The sequence below is a fragment of the Pimephales promelas genome, chromosome 20 (genome assembly GCF_988280905.1).
Source record: "Pimephales promelas chromosome 20, fPimPro1.hap1.1, whole genome shotgun sequence".
In the NCBI taxonomy this organism is placed as follows: Eukaryota; Metazoa; Chordata; class Actinopteri; order Cypriniformes; family Leuciscidae; genus Pimephales; species Pimephales promelas.
In genome coordinates this window covers 27,006,943-27,026,537 of record NC_142788.1, presented here as the reverse complement: position 1 = coordinate 27,026,537, position 19,595 = coordinate 27,006,943, and the positions used below count along the sequence as shown (strand labels likewise).

General features: G+C 35.0%; 4 protein-coding genes across 4 annotated transcripts; all 4 read right to left on the bottom strand.

Moving 5' to 3' along the window:
- Nucleotides 1-733: 733 nt before the first annotated feature.
- Nucleotides 734-4,482, bottom strand: agmat (agmatinase (putative)). Its single transcript, XM_039652842.2, has 7 exons — nucleotides 3,998-4,482; nucleotides 3,013-3,215; nucleotides 2,863-2,911; nucleotides 2,583-2,778; nucleotides 1,731-1,910; nucleotides 1,186-1,270; nucleotides 734-1,085 (listed from the first exon to the last, which is right to left on the bottom strand). Exons 1-7 carry the CDS (start codon nucleotides 4,303-4,305, stop codon nucleotides 1,012-1,014), a joined length of 1,095 nt encoding a protein of 364 aa, XP_039508776.2. The 5' UTR covers nucleotides 4,306-4,482; the 3' UTR covers nucleotides 734-1,011.
- Nucleotides 4,483-4,708: 226 nt separating this feature from the next.
- pink1 (PTEN induced kinase 1) lies at nucleotides 4,709-9,307 on the bottom strand. The gene is made up of 8 exons (XM_039652841.2): nucleotides 8,802-9,307; nucleotides 8,109-8,375; nucleotides 7,873-7,976; nucleotides 7,607-7,789; nucleotides 6,690-6,853; nucleotides 6,460-6,584; nucleotides 6,134-6,364; nucleotides 4,709-5,517 (listed from the first exon to the last, which is right to left on the bottom strand). The coding sequence occupies exons 1-8, from the start codon at nucleotides 9,156-9,158 to the stop codon at nucleotides 5,227-5,229; spliced, it is 1,722 nt and encodes a 573-aa protein (XP_039508775.2). The 5' UTR covers nucleotides 9,159-9,307; the 3' UTR covers nucleotides 4,709-5,226.
- Nucleotides 9,308-9,309: 2 nt separating this feature from the next.
- Nucleotides 9,310-10,996, bottom strand: cdaa (cytidine deaminase a). The gene is made up of 4 exons (XM_089124354.1): nucleotides 10,686-10,996; nucleotides 10,389-10,500; nucleotides 10,238-10,295; nucleotides 9,310-9,650 (listed from the first exon to the last, which is right to left on the bottom strand). The coding sequence occupies exons 1-4, from the start codon at nucleotides 10,855-10,857 to the stop codon at nucleotides 9,534-9,536; spliced, it is 459 nt and encodes a 152-aa protein (XP_088980480.1). The 5' UTR covers nucleotides 10,858-10,996; the 3' UTR covers nucleotides 9,310-9,533.
- A 218-nt stretch (nucleotides 10,997-11,214) lies between these two features.
- On the bottom strand, nucleotides 11,215-15,634 carry LOC120463604 (trypsin-3). The gene is made up of 5 exons (XM_039652844.2): nucleotides 14,759-15,634; nucleotides 14,364-14,514; nucleotides 14,129-14,270; nucleotides 13,595-13,852; nucleotides 11,215-12,038 (listed from the first exon to the last, which is right to left on the bottom strand). Exons 1-5 carry the CDS (start codon nucleotides 14,835-14,837, stop codon nucleotides 11,886-11,888), a joined length of 783 nt encoding a protein of 260 aa, XP_039508778.2. The 5' UTR covers nucleotides 14,838-15,634; the 3' UTR covers nucleotides 11,215-11,885.
- Between the last annotated feature and the right edge of the window lie 3,961 nt (nucleotides 15,635-19,595).

Below are 19,595 nucleotides of genomic sequence, written 5' to 3'. Positions count from 1 at the left end.
ACATTTTGTTGTGCAGCTCTTTGTCAAATGCCGACACTTTAACACAAACTGGCACGACTTTATGAAATGCGTTTCAGTTACAAGGTGTAAATAGTTAGATGATTATATTAAATGTCTATGTAAAGATATCATATGGGTTTGTGTCTCTAAAAATACAAGAAAGTTGAGATGTTCTAACCAGGTTGATAGTGTAAGTAAATCTCTTTATTGACCTTTACTAGTCACATTACGCTATATAGTGCAGCTAAACATAATAGTGCCAGATTTCCAGTTGCGTTCTTTCATTATAGATGTGCTGTGGCATGCAAAAATATTCGCAACAGTACGTAGAGAAGGAATAATACACTTGATTGGAAGTATTTTGTACTATGCATTTCATGTTAGCTGTGGAAGGCCATTTTAGTGTTAATGTGTCTGTTTGATTATATATCACATATGCACAGAAAGTTGTGGATGTGTTAAATCCACTCCTGTATGAAGTCTTCCATAAAGTAATATTACTTTATTCATATGGTGTTCAATGAACATTCATTATAGTTTACAATTAATAATGCGGTATTGGTGCCATTGTACTATATTAGCATTTTATTATATATGTTTTGCGATGCACTGGTAAATATCTTAAATTTAAGATAGTCAGCATTAAATCATGCCAAGTTTTCATGGCTTACTGTATTAACTCTGTATGACTAAATGTATTTCATGTCTGTGGTGTAAAATATTGACACTGCTATCATGTTATTATATAATCCATTTTATTTATTAATCTATTGAAAATGGTTTTAAAACTATATCAAATAAACATGAAATGTTTTATTTGCACAATTTTAATTTCACCCCACAATTCATAAACATCAAGGGTTATTGTTATAGATTGTGATAGAACGACATTGTTTTGCTACTTCAAATAAAGAAATTTGTTGCTGAAATTCCCTTTTTGTACATAAATCATGTAGATTGTATGACAATGTGCAATTACCTGGGACATTTCACAAACATCTTTGTGATCAATCAATAGTATTTGACTTTCGGAAGGACGCACATCATCTCAAAAAGGAGGTTAGCACCAGTCAAAGCAGTGTTTCCTATGAAAAACAGATCAAACAGTGTGAGAAATTAACATTTTACGCATTAATGAAATTCATTTCATCTTAAATGACTTAATTACCCAATGAAATACATTACCTGTGGTGTCATAAGGTGGAGAAACCTCAACCAAATCACAACCGACAAGATTAAGACCTCGACAACCTCGGATGATTTCCAGACCCTGAAAGCAAAATTAAAAAAACATTCTTCAAGCAAACCTACTGTTAATATTAATCTTTGATGAACTTTAAGAGCTGCTCAAACCTGAGTGTGGGATCTTGGCTACATCCCAATCACACATTACCAGTACTGATTAGTGTGTCCCAAATTATAGTACAGTTACAGTATGTTAAATAATTGTCCTTATGCACTGTTGGATTTACTGGACCAGTGGATATTTTAAGTATGTATCCATGCATAAATGTAAAAGTGTGCAGATCCATCCTAGATACTTATTTGTCACAAATTATGTATTTATAGTGTACATTCTTTAGTCATATTTATATGCATACTCATAAAAGTATGATTGTCATCGAGTGAACCCAAAGACGTTCTTTAGCTGGTTCAAGGGAGTTTGATTAGTTGCAGATCTCCAGGAGCAGGATTGAGCCTCTCTGGTGGACCTGGACAGGTACACATACCTGGATGGGTGTGAGACCCGCTATCTCGGGCGTTCCTGTCCCGGGAGCGTATGCAGGGTCTAGACTGTCTATGTCAAAGCTGAGATAGACAGGTCCGGATCCCATCTGTGAGCGAACCTCCTCCATGAGAGGGACAAGAGATTTGTGCCAGCACTCCACTGCCTCGACTACACGGAAACCCTGCAAGAAGCAAAAAAGTCAATCAAAATATATTTGAATTTATATATAAATATGTATATGTGTATATATAATAGCTCAAGGGGTTAAAAATAATCTGCTTAATTTAATTTTTTTAAATATAATTAATATAATACATATAAATAATACATATAAAATTATTAATGTATGTATATATATATATATATAATAAAATAATTAATTGAATATTCATTAATTGATATGATATGAATTGATATGATATTTAATATGAATTAATTGAATATTAATGAATAATTATTAATCAATTAATTGAATTTTATATATATATATATGATAATGAATTAACTAATACAATAATAACTATTATAATACATCTATTAATTTTATTGACATATAATATGAGTATATTATTATAATACAAAATAATACTAATACAATATGTCCATATATATATATACACACTGTAAAACAATTTGGTGTAAAAAGGTGTAATCACAAAATTTTTTTCTTTTGTCAAATCAAATTTATTTGGTTCAGATAACATAATATTTTGAGTTTTTGATGATTAACTCAATCTCTTTCATTGTATTAACTCATTTTTTCCATTTCAATGAACTTAAATTTTTAAGGCAACCAGGTTACTTTATTTAAGTTAAACCAACAATATTTGTTTACAGTGTTTAAGCTTGATACCTGTGCTCGGCTCCACTCATAATTATCTGGAGAATAACTCGGGCCTCTAAGCCCGATCTGGATGACCCTCTTGCAGTCCAGGAGACCCTCATCCACACAGCGCCTGAAAGGGGTCCCGTGGCCAATCTTCTCCCCCAGAATCACGTCACTAGTGTCTGCATGGGCATCCACATGTATTAGGCCCACTGGACCATGTCTGAACAGCAGAAACAGCAATATTTCACACTAAATGTAAGTTAGTGATGTAAACTTGGAGAGAGACTGTCGAGAGTGCACCAACCTCTCAGCAACTGCCTGAAGAATCGGGTATGCAATTGTGTGATCACCTCCTGGGAATCCAAGACAAGTTGAAAAGGGGAAGTAACATACATATTTAGAGTAGATTCAACACTGATCTGAGTATTCCTGCATATTGAAACTGCTCTCTCACCCAGTGTAAGTGGGATGCACCCCGTGGCCACAATTTTACGGTATCCCTCACGTATTTTTTTGCATGTGTCCTTCAGGTCAAAAAGATTGACGTTAATGTCACCGATATCTGCCACTCTTAGAGATTCGTACGGGGCCGCTCTTGTCCAGCCGTTGAATGCCCTTAACATAGAAGATTCTGCCCTGATGTGCCTCGGACCAAATCTGTACAGAGTAAAAAGATACTCGTTTTTGTTCACTGGATATTAGGTTTATGTAAATGGAAAATAATGAATGAACATTTCCTCCACATAACAAAATGATGTAATTTAATGGCATTCTGTTGTGGAATTTGGAAAGGCTATTTTAAAACATTTTGGAAAACAATAACTCACTAATTTCATAACTAGAATTTTTTTTAAGCAAACATTTTCAGTTATTGGCCAAAACAAAACTGCCAACATACTGTCATTTGATGGCACACTGTGATGGTAAGTTCGGATCATTTTACTGATTCGTTTAAGAATGGATCTCCTGAATTTCCTTTTTTCGAGTCAGGGCTTTAAATGTTTTACTTTTAACAGTCAAATTTCCCGAACACATCCACCTTCGCAGTCTTTATCATATTCTGAATTAAGAAATCATTATAAATGGAGTCAAAAATAATTTACAGGGAAAATCATTACTTTACCGCTTCCGAGTCTTTCGTTCATTTGTCACGTGACAGAAACAATGAACGGATCGATCTAACCCTGCTTCAGATACAAACCTCTTCGGTGTTGTTGTGTATTACATGTTTATTAAACGTTTCCATTATTTATTTTTATTGTATTTAGCATAAATCAGTGTTTAGACTAAGTAAACAAGGACTGACATTTTTTAAAATTAGGGTTAGGGTTGCCAAAACAATTCTGAATTCTGCGCGCACTGAAGTTTTACAGTCTCACTCCAGCCAAAGTCCCGAAGTTAGCAACCCTGATTAATGTATGACAGTATTATTAACTTACCTTGCACCGGGACGGTTGGATGTTCCGGTGTCAATAGGAACCCCGACAAACGCCGCGTCCAGGCCGTCCGCTGTTTCCTGAAACGGTAGTTTGCACATAGTCGCGATTCCGCTAACCCTCGCCACAAACTCCGCGCTCGGTGGGACATTGAAACCTTTCCCGGACATTCGCCGTGTGCAAGACACACTGCTCTGATTCCCGTCGACGTTCCCCCATTTCACGACTCTCTGAGAAGCAAACGTTTTAAAAACTTGAGATCCACCAAAGACTACTCGAGTTTTAGTAGCAATTTTGATCGAAGAAAACATGTTTTGCGTCGCATGGAACGAGCTCGTGCAGAAATTGGCGCAGAATGCAATGCAACTCAGCTGTGCAAACAACTGAGCTTAGAAGTCCGTTTGAAGGTTAAAGTCTTAACAATAATATGGTAAATGCAGATTTGTGTCTGTCAGTATTAGTTCAGGGGATTCAGAATGAACTTCAGCCTCTGGCGTGATACGGGGCTGGGTCTGTGTGTGCGTATAATCGCAATTAAATACTGCCATACTATTCCTACTAAGAATGAAGTATGTAGTAGGCTATGCATACTAAATTCCCAGGAGGCTTCTTGGGAAATGCCTTTGCTATTTTATCCAAAAGTAATGCATATTTTACGATGATAATATACTGCAGTCACAGTATGTACATATGCTTTTAAAAACCCATCAAATATAACCAATCACCAAACTGTTTTATTACCACATTGCAAAAGACAAGAGTACATATTTCAAATACTATACTCTTCTTTTTGGCTTCTTTCCAGGATATACATTATAAAGTCAACATGCATTTAAACGTCCCTCTACTTACTTTTAATGCACAATGCCTGGTCTTATTGTACAACTTATCCGAACATGTTATTTAAAAGACTTGCTTCACCTCTGAGTCTGAAATGCCTTTCCTTTTAAAATTACATCACAAATCCCAACCATTTTTCAACCTCTCCCATCAACTCATGAGTTTGAGTCCGTGTGGTTATTATGCTGATATGGTTATTCTAAAGTGTTCTAAACTGCATAAAGCGAAAAGTGCAAATGCATAAATTGCCATCATTTCAAAATATGTCAGACTGTGATCTAGACATAAAAGTTAAAGTGCTTTCTACAGAAAGAAATGAAAGGAACAGCTTGGAAAAATGATCACTCACTTTGTATTCAGCTGTTCTTGTTTCTACAGTAAACACACACACACTATAGTTCAGGGTAGTGCATGAGCAGAGATTGCCCCTGCTGTTGTCCATACATGAGGAAGCTGACAGCGGTGCGGACGTCCTCCAGGTCTATGTTGGCGAGGAAGGATCTCTGGAGTTCAGTTTCCACAGAGCTTCCGCTGGGTCCGCGACTCTTCAGGAGAACCACAGCAGACTGACACAGCAGCCAGTCGATCATTTTATCCATCCTGGCCCGATCCAAGCTGGCCAAGACACGCCTGCCCCACAGGCTGATGTGAAGCATGTTAGCGGCCACACGTGCACTGGGGCGCTGGAAACGAGTGAAGAAAATATGACTTATTGTAACGAACAGGTTTATCTTCGAGGTCAGAGCTCTTAAAGTCTAGAGTAATGATGAGTTTTCTATGGGTACATTTCAAACTACCATTATATTCATGAAATGCAGAAATTCTTTTAATTACGTTTTATTTTTGCTTTTTGAAACCCAAAACTACAAGATCATAGTACTAATAATAGTTATAATAATAAAATATTTAAATAGTTATGCAAATTTGTCTTGTGATCTGAATGAAGATCACAAGGTTAAAAACACAGGTAATATTTCAATATAATATTAGCTTAAAGTAATTATAAGTAAATAGTAATATATATATATATTTATAAAAATATAATTTTGACCTGTGAATATAATTTTGACCTATATATATATATATATATAGACACACACACAGGCCAAAATTATATTTGCATAAAATTAACATTTTCAATATACGTGAACCCCTCTGAAATCGTATGTGTGTAATTTTGTTTTGTTGACATCATGTTTAATAAAACTTTATTATTATTCAAAAGCAGATATTTTAATTTGACCTACTGTCTCTGGCCAGTATATGTGGTAGTGTGTAGTGGTGACGGACCAGTTATACCTTGCGAGTGTTTCTGTGAAGCAGGAGCTTCACTACCAGCTGGACCGCAGAAGGAACAGCAGCATGAAGTGGAGGAAGTTGTCTTTCCTGATAACTGCGGCTCTCCAGCCCCTGTAAGCTGTAGAAGGGATTTGGCTGACCAAAGAGCTCATAGGCAATCGCCCCTACAGCCCAGGCATCTGCTTTACTGTAATCAATCGTCACCCCTCGACCTGGCACTGCTGTGGCCACCTAGAAGATCAAGTTTTTGATCAAATAAATGTTGAGCATAAGAGACATCTTAGCTGACACGTCATGTTTCCAGAATAATTCCTGAAGTTTCTCACCTCGGGTGCCATCAGACAGGAGTTTCCCCCTCTGTTGACCAAGTTGGTGTCGAAGGGCAGTTGGAGGCCAAAATCCTCTGCCAGGCAGCACCCAAAGTCAGTGATCACCAGTCTGGGACACCCGGCTTAACAGTAAATAAAAACACGTAACGGCAAGATTGAAGCATTTGCCTAATGCTGGCACAAGTCTACATTGGTATAAAAACTCTGCCATGTCTCGAGACTCTTACTGCTGTCAAATTCCAGGAGCACGTTGTCTGATTTGAGATCTCTGTGAGCGATGCCCTGTCTGCACAGGTGGTCCACCCCTTCCAGCAGCTGCAGCAACATGAGAGAGGCCTGCATCTGGTTCGGCTCACACACCTTCAGGTACTGCCGCAGGGTGTATGGGTAACTACAGCACACACACACACACATCAAGATTTATCGGATATAAAAATGACCACAAACACTATTCATCAGAAAATGAGTCTAAAGGCATGCAAAAACTTGTATCTCACTAGATTTTAATTATTTGATTATAAATAAATAAAATATGTAAATATAATATAAATCAATAACATTTGACAATAAATAAATATTATGAATAATAATATATAAAAATATATAAAATAATTATTATTTAATGTATTTATTATTTTAATAATGCATACTTATAATACATTTGGTAAATGATATTATTAATAATACTTTTATAATTTCGTTATAATTTTGTTCTTTTTTTTATTATTTTTTAATAGTAAATATAATAATTATTACTGCTACCATTCATTATTATTTCATTTATTCATTTTTTTTTATAAATATTTATAAAACTTAATAATTTTATTCATTATTATTATCAATTATAATGTCTAATTTATTTTACTTATTTTCATAATAATTGTATAATATTTACATATAATTATTACTACTAATCTTATTTGTTATTTATTGTTTTATTTGTTCAACTTTTTATTTTTTATGAAAATAACTATTTTTATTAATTATTATTAATTATAATTTTTTTAAAAAAAAATTTCTATTTATTTACCACAATTACATAATATATTTTTTAATAATAAATAAATGAAACCATATTTATTGCTATTCTAATTAATTATCATTACTTTTTTATTTTGATTAAATTAGCAGAGTGCTTCCTCACTTCTTCATGACCAGGAACAGTGTTCGATTCCTGCCCAAACCCAGTGGATTGAGTCGGGCAGGCAGGACAGCAGGGTACTCCTCTTGAGCTCCAGGCAGCAGCGGGACCTCCCCGGTGAAGGCCCGGTACACTGTGATCACGTTGGGATGAGCGGTCAGCCGTTTAGGCACTGTTCCAAAGTGCCTGTAAAAATAGCAAAGCCACTGGCAATGATTCAGTGTATTTTAAGGCCATGTTGGACTGCTAAAGTTCACATACAAACTCACCCATCCAAAGCAATCTCCTCTTGCTCTTTGGATAAGGCATGTGGACATGCGGGAACCAACTCCATAGACATAGAGCGAAGGATGGCGTCACTTGATGAACTAGCCTACAGGACAGTATCAAATGTTCAGTCTTGAAGCATTGTGGAATCCTCAATGTATAAGTAGTCTACACAAAATATATATGTATACTATTTGCAAAATAAAATGAATAATGCTAAAATGCTGTAACTTCTCACCCCAATGTTCCACATCATTTTCATGGCAAAAGGATAGCTGGGTGTAGCAGGGAACAGCCCTTCTTTCTTATTGTCAGTTTCCTCCTGGTTCAGGTCCACCAGTGAACACATCTCTCTCTCCGGAGGAGCCGCGAACGGAGCTGCTGCCTCATACACGGCTGCATTGCAACCTTTCCCGATCTGTTTCCCAGTGACGTAGTCCTCCAACTTGTACCCTGAGGTAAAGGCCTTCAGTGGGCTCTGGAACTTTGTCTTAGTGAATACGGTCTACATTGTGAAAAATATTAGTCAAACATGTAGACAAAAATGTAGTCGAAACACACAAAAAAATAGAATGGAAAAGTTGTATTCCTAAGAAATGCATGCATTTGCAGAAATTATAATGGATTACATGTGATAGACTATATAAAAAAAACTAAAAATATTATATAAATATTATATAATAAAAAATGTTTTTGACCGACCAGCGAACAGTAGAGGATTAATATAACAAACACACACACACATGCTTGCATGCATTCAAAGAATACATTTTTTTCAGTTCATGCATTCCCTGCGAATCAAACCCATAAACCCATAAATAATGTTCTACTGTTTGGGCTACAGGAATGATTAGTTAATTAATTATCATCCTCCTCATCATTTGACAGCAATTGTAGTCATCGTTGTGTTCTTATATGAGGCTGTAGTCACCTGTATCTTCTGACACACAGCAACGCTTGTCCTGTCATCCTCCAACTGCTGTTCAATCAGCGTTAAACCCACCCCAAAAGCCAGGAAAAGAGTCCTGTTCCTGGGTGAACCACCCCCAATCACTCTCCTAAAAGCGCCGGATTGGAGCTGGGCGGCCAGCCCGCTGAGAGACAGGCGGAAGAAGCGGTACCGGCCAGGCAAGAAGGTCTGCGGTTGAACGGTGCGGGTCGGCCGGGACACACGCAGTCGCTCACCGCGGAACTTCGCTGCCACACGGCCGGCTGGTTTGAAGAGACCCAGCTGGAAAACTGACCTCGCCAGCTCCAACCCCCGACCGACAGCATGTTTCACTGACATTTTGAGCCAAATAAACAACTAAATTTCGCGTTGATAGAAAAAAACAACTAGGTCTCCTTTACTTCTACCTGCATTATCTCTCAAGGACAGTGTTTACGTAATGCTGATTGGTCGGCGACCAATTTTCAAAATAAAAGTCAGAAGGCACGTATTTCACAATAAAAGCCCAGGTGGCATGTATTTTAAAATAAAAGTACGAAAAATCTTGACAAGTCAATTATTAACCAATTATTAATAATTTATTATTAGTTTACACATTTACTGTATGTTTTCATTGCGAAATATTAGAACCATACATACATTCAATACATTATAAATCTATCTAGCCTACACATTTGCTTTGTAACATGACATCATAATTTCAGCTTTGTTTTTCTATGGTTTTGCTCTCAGGTCTTCAGGGCCAAATGAACATGGCAGGAGCTCCTCCACTGTCATCAGTATGTAAGATCCATCAGATTTTGCAAGATAAACGTCCCACTGTGAGCCAAACTGCAAAAAATCATATCCAGTCTGTTAACTGACAGTGTTCATAAAGGTGAAAAATTATTATTGCATTACTCTATTGCAATGTTCTGATGTTTTTTGTTTTTTTTGGGGGGGGGGGGGGGTTACCTAAATTTTGCAATTTCTTTTATTTCTGAATGCGCAGTTTGTCATTGTTGACATGTTCTGACTGATGACTTGTTTTTGCATGCCACAGACGTTGTCAATTATAACAATAATAATTACAATGAAAATTATCAATGATATTTGGTAACTCTTTATTTTATAGTGTCCTTGTTACACGTTACATGTAAGATCAATAAGTTATGACAACAATGTTTTTACATACTGTATTGTATTAACAATTTTCTTCAACTTTAGTTAAACAAGACATTTAAGTCAGTTTAATGTAAAGTTGAAATGACTTAGACTTGATGCAACTTTTTTAGCATCATTATATGCAACTAACCCCAAAACAAACCCCAATCGTAAGTACATGTAGTGTATTTTTACACAGTACTTTAATTCATAATTTCACTGTAACACATTCACCTTAAAATAAAGTGTAATCTTTCATCTTAAAAAGAACTAACCTCTGTCATGAACTGTCTGCAGCCTCCACATGGAGAAATAACCCGATCTTCAAGGTCACTGCACAAAACACAATGTACACCAGGAATATAACTCAACAGTATGTACTTAAACTTCAGCCAATATATCAAATATACCAATACATCAAAACACCTGGCAATTGCGATGGCTTTGAACTTGGTATGTCCCTCAGACACAGCTTTTGAGATAGCGGTCCTCTCAGCGCACAATCCAGCAGAGTAGCATGCATTCTCTACATTACAACCTGTTAACAGAACATTACCAAATACTGATGAACCATGAACAAACAGAGATGTAATCTTGACTTGAGCATCCATTTAGCATGCAAATTAAATATGTATATCTTTTTGAATGTATTTGTACATGTATTTGTAGCTTTCAATATATATAACTACACTTATCTTTTAGAAGTGTATAAGAGAGTCCCACCTGTGAACACGCTTCCACTGCTTGTCAAGACAGCTGCTCCAACCCTAAACTTGCTGTAGGGACAGTACGCCCGATTTCGGGCTTCCAGAGATTTCTGAACAAGCTCTTGTGGGCTCAAGCTATTCATGACTCTACTGACTGGAGACTCTGTTTCAGAAGACAGGCACTGCATGGCTTTAAGTCACAAGTTAATGTGTATGTGTTTGTGTGTGTGTGTGTGTGTGAGAGAGAGAGACCGTTAAAGGAGGAAATTAGTGATGCAATGACTCTTAGTGTAGAGTAATTCTGTGAATTTTGTCTATGTCTATGGATATTGAACCGTTGCTCACAAAATTCCCATTAACTTTAGTCATACACCCCCCCCCCCCCCCCCAAGAACACATGTGGTTTAAGCATTTATTCTCATACTAGAAAATATTTAAATGAGTTAAAGCTTAGCTATGTAACCAGACATACGAGTAAAGATTATCCTTTTTCTCAGTCCAGAGTTCAGACACTCATGATGAAATGACTGCAATAAAGGCACAAGTAAGAGCTTGTTGTAAACTTTATGTATTTAAAAATGTGACCGCGGCAGTCTCATCATCAATCTTGTCGACAGCTGGATTTCTTTTAGGACATTTTCTCACGAGTTGCATTATGGGATGCTTTTGAAATTGTACTGATACAAGTTGATACAAGTTTTGTAAAGACATTCATACATAGTCACAGTCTGTATTTGTCTATAAGTTCAAGCATTTAAAGGAATAGTTCAAACCTACAGTATATGAGTTTCTTTCTTAGGAAAAAAAAAATACTATGGTAGTTAATGGGGTCCATCGAGTGTTTGGTTACCAATATTCTTCAAAATATCTTCTTTTGTGTTCAGCAGAAGAAAGAAACTCATACAGGTTTGAAACAACTTGAGGGTGAGGAAATGATGACAGAATTTTTATTTTTAAGTGATTTTAAGTTATTTTTTTATTTTAGATCAAAAGAGAAATGAGAAACATATTCAGTCAGTTGTGTTACTTTAAAACGTACTGTAATAGAGAAAATAAAGTTATTTTAAGCATGTATTGCTTTTAAAAAGTCCAAAATGTACATGTTACTCTTTAAGCCTCTGCATTCTGGATGGAATAATGTGAATGGATCAGTACTTGAAGTAGCATTTATTGTTACATGACATCCTTGTTCTTAATTCTCAGCTGAACGTGTGTTTTAGCTCTCAGAGGAGATGATCCAGTCGATCCAGCGGTTGTAGTTCCTGACTTTAGTGTAGACACCAGGATAGTACGGAAGAGCACAGCCGATTCCCCAGGAAACAATGCCTTCTAAATTCCCATCACAAATAAGAGGGCCACCTGAATCTCCCTGTGAAAGACGGCAATGCGAGATATTACTGTAATTATTGAACAATGCAATGGAAGCAGAACATATACAGTACATTATCATTTTTCTGTTTTTTTTACATTCTTCAAAGTAAAATTGTACTGTACTATTCTATTCAAATTTACTAAAAAAAAGTATTTATTTCCAATTAAACCGAGAAAATAAGAACATTTTTAGATCCCACTGCATGTTCTGCAGTTTTTTTCTATGTTACTTGCAAAGCTATAGATATTCTCTATTGTGTACATTGTGTACCTATAAGTTCATACAGATATCACACCTTGATTTGAACATAAAGCCCTGAAAAGCTGAACCATATCAGAGTACATCTAACATCTCCTTGAACTGTCAGCGGTTGACCGCACCCTAATTCCCAGAATGCCCGTTTCAAAGAAAACCCATTGGCGGGACCCTTGGGAGGGATTGTGTGCTATCGTAAATTAGGGAAACTGGAGATATCCGTGACAAGGAAGGTGTGTGTGAGGGGAACTAAATTCAGGAAGAGCTCAAAGTGTCGCTAAAATAGTGAAATTTTAATTGCACCAAATCAGGGTTATTAATTGAAACTAAAACCATTAAAAGAAAAATTTGGTTGTTGTTGCTTGAAATAAATATAAAAAAGTTCACTGAAATAAAATATATATAAAAAAACTGAAACTAGTTGCAACATTTCTCGTTTCCATCTAAAACTGAAAAAAAATTTGTAAAAGCTAAAAACACTGTAAAAAATATTGTTGGTTTAACTTAAAAAAGTAAGTAACCTGGTTGCCTTAAAATTTTAAGTTCATTGAAATGGAAAAAGTGAGTTAATACAATGAAGGAGAATGATTTAATCATCAAAAACTCAAAATATTATGTTATCTGAACTAAATAAAAGTTGATTTGACAAATGAAAAAAAATGTTGTGATTACTAATCATGAAAATATTTGTTTTACAGTGTAGACATTTAAAAAAATAACTTGACTAAAAAATAAATACAAATAAAATAAAAACTAATATCTCTCAATGATACTAAAATAACACTGCACCAAAGAGAATTGCCAAAGTAATGTTTATTATTAATAACTTATAATATTATTATTATTATATTCTCAAGACACTGATTATGCTAAAGTTATTGAGAAAACAAAAAATCAACTTTTTTTTTTTTCATTTTCTTTTGTGTAAAAGTCCATCCATGGTATGGGTATTATTTTCTCCATAGAGGAATTGATTTTTAACAATAACTTTTAAAAATCAAACACTGTGGGCTATGAGGTTGTTATTCGATTGTATTACAATGCATTACTTCAGCCTATCTTTTACTTATTTGTTTAAAAGCAGAATTCCTGGTGAACAAATACATTACCCATGATTCAGCAGAGAAATCTCCACCAATCAGAGAGTCGAAGCAAATGAAGTTTTTAGCATCCGCCCGCTCCAATGAAGCATGCTAATGATGTCAATTCTCTACACTTTTTTCAGATGTAAAAGTGGCACTGTCACTGGTGTTGTGTAAATGAGATTTGCACTCATTTGCACTGAAAGCTCTCATTACCTGGCAGGAGTCTTTCCCCCCGAAGCGCGAGCCTGCACAGAGCATGTTGTCGTTGACTCTAAAGTAGTAGTAGTATTGGCAGTTGGGGATGATCTCCACATCCACCGCGCGCAGAGTCGGGGACAGGAAGAAGCTGTAGAGTCGTGTCACTCCCCATCCGCTCACGGTGCAGCTGATTCCTCCGACTAAATCAGGTGTGTCTACGGTTGGCAGTGGGGCCGGCTGAACATTAGCGTTAATCTGAGCTGGAACACTGAGCTGGGGAAACATAAAGAAGATGTCTTCATGTCAGGTGTGTAATTTTGGCAGAAATTGCAATATATAATGACAGTTTCCAAACAGGTTTCCCTAAAAACACTCTCCTGTATTATGAGGTTGTTAAAAATACAGGTATCAATCAATCATTGCAGATTCAACAGGGGTATTGGAGAAATTATCAAACAAATTTAGGCAGAAGCATTCCTCTTGAGTATCTGTATATGAAACAAAGTTTCATTATCAGTAGTTTCTAGTATTTGTTACTATGTTTCTTACCTTAATGAGCAAGATGTCATTGTTAAACGTTCTTGGATTGTAGGCAAAATGACTGTAGACTCTGGAGGCATTATACACTTGCTCAAATCCCTCTTCTACAGCGAGACTGTGCTCACTCAGCACCACCTGAATCACACTGGCCCTGTGGATCCAAATGCAACAAAACAAAGGTCTCATTTTTGCATGAAATAACTTTTAAAAGCGTGTCAGTGAAGCGACATGTTGCAGTACGTACGGTCTCCAGCAGTGGGCAGCAGTCACCACCCACTGAGGCTGAATGAGGGTTCCTCCACAGAAATGCTTCCTGTCAACCTGAAGAGACGCCTGGTACTTGATGGAGTAAGGCACGACCTCTTGACCCCCGATGATCCTTTGTGGTAATGTATCTAGTCAATATAAAGAACATGAGATATACATGATTGTATAAGAATAGATTAGATCATGTTGTTACGCAATCATTGACCCACACACCATGTTCCCACTCAATTTTAGTACATTTATATATGTGATTATTAATGTGCATTTTTCAAATCATGACTTCATACTGAATGCTACTGAAATTACTTAAAAGTGTGCATACAATGGCATATGGAGTCAAATAACTGCTATTTAATGAATTGAATTGCTTACCTCTGACCGTTACAGCGAGCACAAGAAATACCCACAATAACTGACCCATTCTTTCAGCACTGTAACGAGAAAAACGCATCCGAAACACAAGTAAAAATATGGTGAAAGCCTGTAATAAATGCTTAGAATGAAACGGTCTTCATGTCTGCTCGCATCCTTCAAAAGTGTACAATAGCAACCTGATACAGTTCAAGAGTGCAGAACAAATATCTGATCACGAGATCGGTTGATTACTGTATTACAAGATACTCGAATGCCTATTACACATACGTGACGAGAAGGAAATTGAAAAAAGACTCACCAGCGATAATTCCTCACCTCTCAAGCCTTGAATGACCTCCAACTGCTGATTTCTGTTCTCTTAGACCTTTTATAATGACACCATATCCATGTGAAACAACAAATTGTACGATTATCCCACACTATAAGGGACACTGACCTAGTACCTGACAAAGATGTCCCTCAGTGTCACGCATATCTGATTCAACGCTCTTTATGATCACTTATTGTGTGGAACAACACCCTGTTCAGTCATTTCAATGGCACAGTTAAATACTGTGGGTGTTGTCAATCGAAAAGAGGTTCAAAATATTGCAAGCTTTAGTTACACGGTCAGAAAGACGTGTTTTAAAGTGAATGAGTTGTTTTTCCATCATTTTTCTCTGAAGTGACTGTCAAAATTGGAGCATGAAATTTTTCAACATTACAAATGATTTAGAGCTAAAGACCTGTCAAGTTTTAAAGGGATAGTTCAACCAAAAGGAGTAGTTCACTTTAAAAAAAACTTTTGCTGATAATTTACTCACCCCCATGTCATCCATGATGTCCACGTCTTTCTTTCTTCAGTCGAAAAGAAATTAAGGTTTTTGATGAAAAGATTCCAGGATTTTCTCCATATAATGGACTTCAATGGGAACCAAACGGTTCAAGGTCCAAAAGACAGTTTCAGTGCAGTTTCAAAGGGCTTTAAACGACACCAGACGATTAATAAGGGTCTTATTTAGCGAAACAATAGGTCATTTTAAAAATAAATAAAAAAGTTTAAGTTTTATAAGCACAAATGCTCACCTTGCTCTGTTCTGTGATGAGCATTCGTGACTCTCCTGTTCGAACTTGTTCATCAAAATGAACAAATCTTTTTTCGAGTCATGATTCGAAGGGTCCAAGATAAGACCCTTATTCATTGTCTGGTGTCATTTAAAGCCCTTTGAAGCTGCACTGAAACTCTCATTTGGACCTTGAACCGTTTGGTTCCCAGTGAAGTCCATTATATGGAGAAAATCCTGGAATGTTTTCATCAAAAACCTTAATTTCTTTTCGACTGAAGAAAGAAAGACATGGACATCTTATATGACATGGGGGTGAGGAAATTATCAGCAAAAGTTTTTTAAAAGTGAACTACTCCTTTAAGTTGTCATTTCTACACAAAACAAATTATTTTTTGAAAAATACTGGTAACCAAACAGCTATGGAAGGCAATGGCTACAGTCAACTGTTTGGCTACTGACATTCTTTAAAATATCTTTGTTTGTGTTCAACAGAAGAAAGAAACTCAAACAGGTTTGGAACAACATGAGGGTGAGTAAATGATGACAGAATTTTCATTTTTGGGTGAACTATCCATTTGAGTTTAATGGAGAGCATGAGATGCACAGGCTTGATCGAAGTGCTGTGTATTTATTAAACAAAGTCAGGTAATCCAATATGAGCAAACTCAAAGAAACAGCAGGGCACAAACTAAGGGACTTAAAGGAGTAGTTCACTTTTAAAAAAATTATTTACTCACCCCCATGGCATCCAAGATGTCCATGTCTTTCTTTCTTCAGTCAAAAAGAAATTAAGGTTTTTGATGAAAACATTCATCAATCTGAGGGCGCAGACAGAACTTGGAGAGTACTTGGACGTGGCTGTGGTTACAAGAGGTAAAAAGTATATAAATACTGTTCGTTTTCTCACACAAACCGCTCGTTTCGTGTCTTAGGCCATCAATGTGTACTTACATTCACGAGTCATTAAATCATGTTTAATTTGGAATTCTCTGTGCATGCTCTTAAATTTGAGGTGGTGGTGATAGACCTGCATTATATGACTGACAGACAAGAACGGTTTGACCAAAAATTATCAAAATTTAAAATACTGTGGAAACAAAGACTCCTACATCTTGGATGCTCTTGAGGTAAGCAAAAACATATCAAAAATTAATTTCAAAGTGAACTATCCCTTTAATATCTGCTAACACTTTATTTTGATGGTTCCCGAAAACAGATATTCTACAGACTATAAGTAACTTGGCAACTTCAAGTCAACTTATTCTATTAACCCAAACCATAACACCTAACCATAACCTACCAGTCTGACAGTAATACTCTAATGACAGTTAGTTGACATGTAGTTGCAAAGTTACCTAGAGTTAGTATGTCTAAATTGGACTATTGAAATAAAGTGGAACCCGAATCTTTATAATAAGCTGTTTGTTGGCAGTTTAGCAGATAAAAACTATATAAAATGTGCTATAAAAGCAGCAGTTCAAGTAAATGTTTATATTTTAATAAGCAATGTGGTTATTGAGGAAATTATGATCAGTTAATGGTACTGAGAGTGAGAAGTCATGCAGTTTTGATTTTATACCTTGATTGAAACTGAGTTACTATGGATAGTTGCTATTTAAATATGATTCTCAGATTTAAAGGAACGAATCAGTTCCTCTCTGACATTACATGAATGCATTATATTCTGATGCATGTGCACAGAATAAACATATTTCCCAAATATATATTTATATCTGTATATGCATCAACAGAGTTGCGTATCACATAGCCAGAACGACTATAATTTATTTAACCAGTTTTATCTTTGTTTGTTTTGTCTGATAACGTGCTTTTCCTGCAAACACATCCCACTTCACACCATCTTATTGTGTTCAATCCTCCATCCACCAGATCACACCCACTCGGACTGTTTCATCAGAACAACGGTTGGCTTTAAGACTCTCTCTTGGGGAAAGTTTGACATTATAGGAGCTTTACTGAACATGAAGATAAAATCATGTCGTCTCAGGAGTGTCTCAATACTGTCTGATTCGGTTAATTTGATACATCAGTATTGAAACTTTGTTTATTCACATTTATTCATTTAGCTGTTTATAGAACTATGCACATATATTTCTTTTACAGTAAATATTGTAATTTGTTTTAGTCGGTACATTTTTCCTTCTTTAACACAAAAGGTTGATTTTATATTATGTGTGGTCAGTCAAATAAAACAAATAAAATAGGTCATCAGCTGTAGTTTGATAATTCCAGTGAAGTTATTCCACATAATTATGTAGAATTTTATGGTTTGGAATCATTTTAAAAATGAATAGAACTTATAGAATAGAAATAAAATTGGAAATGATTCATGCAATTTTAACAAACCCTCATCTACACTGTAAAATTAATATGCTTTATCGAATCAATAAAATTGTGGCAACAGATTACAAGCAATATTATTTATTAAATTGAACAAATTAGAATTGAGTAATAGTTAATCAAATTAATATTCTAATTAATTCTAATTTGTACAATTTAATGAATAATATTGCTTGTAATATGTTGCCACAATTTTATTGATTAGATAAAGCATATTATTTTTTCAGTGTACAACTAAACTAAACTAAAATAAGTAAATTAAACTAAACTAAATAAACTAAACTAAACTAAAATAAATAAATAAACTAAACTAAAATAACTAAACTAAACTAAACTAAAATAGGTCATCAGCTGTAGTATGATAATTCCAGTGTGCGTCATTTAAAGTTATTCCACATAATTATGTAGAATTTTATGGTTTGGAATCATTTTGAAAATGAATAGAACTTATAGAATAGAAATAAAATTGGAAATGATTCTTGCAATTTTAACAAACCCTCATCTACAACTAAACTAAACTAAACTAAATAAACCAAACTAAACTAAACTAAACTAAACTAAACTAAATAGGTCATCAGCTGATAATTCCAGTGTACGTCATTTAAAGTTATTCCACATAATTATGTAGAATTTTATGGTTTGGAATCATTTTAAAAATGAATAGAACTTATAGAATAGAAATAAAATTGGAAATGATTCTTGCAATTTTAACAAACCCTCATCTAGACTGTAAAATGAATATGCTTTATCTAATCAATAAAATTGTGGCAACAGATTACAAGCAATATTATTTATTAAATTAAACAAATTAGAATTGAGTAATAGTTAATCAAATTAATATTCTAATTAATTCTAATTTGTACAATTTTGAATAATATTGCTTGTAATATGTTGCCACAATTTTATTGATTAGATAAAGCATATTATTTTTTCAGTGTACAACTAAACTAAACTAAACTAAAATAAGTAAACTAAACTAAATAAACTAAACTAAACTAAAATAAATAAACTAAACTAAAATAACTAAACTAAACTAAAATAGGTCATCAGCTGTAGTATGATAATTCCAGTGTGCGTCATTTAAAGTTATTCCACATAATTATGTAGAATTTTATGGTTTGGAATCATTTTGAAAATGAATAGAACTTATAGAAATAAAATTGGAAATGATTCTTGCAATTTTAACAAACCCTCATCTACAAATAAACTAAACTAAACTAAACTAAACTAAACTCAACTAAACTAAATAGGTCATCAGCTGATAATTCCAGTGTACGTAATTTAAAGTTATTCCACATAATTATGTAGAATTTTATGGTTTGGAATCATTTTAAAAATGAATAGAACTTATAGAATAGAAATAAAATTGGAAATTATTCTTGCAATTTTAACAAACCCTCATCTACAACTAAACTAAACTAAACTCA

Excerpts from the sequence above, each read along its gene's own strand:
- agmat (XM_039652842.2), bottom strand. The coding sequence starts at position 4,305 with ATGTTTTCTTCGATCAAAATTGCTACTAAAACTCGAGTAGTCTTTGGT. Across the intron at positions 3,216-3,997 it reads TCCAACCGTCCCGGTGCAAG|ATTTGGTCCGAGGCACATCA; the intron begins GTAAGTTAATAA and ends TACTCTGTACAG. Across the intron at positions 2,779-2,862 it reads CTTCAGGCAGTTGCTGAGAG|ACATGGTCCAGTGGGCCTAA; the intron begins GTTGGTGCACTC and ends TCTGCTGTTCAG.
- pink1 (XM_039652841.2), bottom strand. The coding sequence starts at position 9,158 with ATGTCAGTGAAACATGCTGTCGGTCGGGGGTTGGAGCTGGCGAGGTCA. Across the intron at positions 7,977-8,108 it reads AAATGATGTGGAACATTGGG|GCTAGTTCATCAAGTGACGC; the intron begins GTGAGAAGTTAC and ends ACTGTCCTGTAG. Across the intron at positions 6,585-6,689 it reads GCTCCTGGAATTTGACAGCA|CCGGGTGTCCCAGACTGGTG; the intron begins GTAAGAGTCTCG and ends TTTACTGTTAAG.
- cdaa (XM_089124354.1), bottom strand. The coding sequence starts at position 10,857 with ATGCAGTGCCTGTCTTCTGAAACAGAGTCTCCAGTCAGTAGAGTCATG. Across the intron at positions 10,501-10,685 it reads CAGTGGAAGCGTGTTCACAG|GTTGTAATGTAGAGAATGCA; the intron begins GTGGGACTCTCT and ends TTCTGTTAACAG. Across the intron at positions 10,296-10,388 it reads AAAGCCATCGCAATTGCCAG|TGACCTTGAAGATCGGGTTA; the intron begins GTGTTTTGATGT and ends TGTTTTGTGCAG.
- LOC120463604 (XM_039652844.2), bottom strand. The coding sequence starts at position 14,837 with ATGCGTTTTTCTCGTTACAGTGCTGAAAGAATGGGTCAGTTATTGTGG. Across the intron at positions 14,515-14,758 it reads GCTCGCTGTAACGGTCAGAG|ATACATTACCACAAAGGATC; the intron begins GTAAGCAATTCA and ends TATATTGACTAG. Across the intron at positions 13,853-14,128 it reads ATGACATCTTGCTCATTAAG|CTCAGTGTTCCAGCTCAGAT; the intron begins GTAAGAAACATA and ends ATGTTTCCCCAG.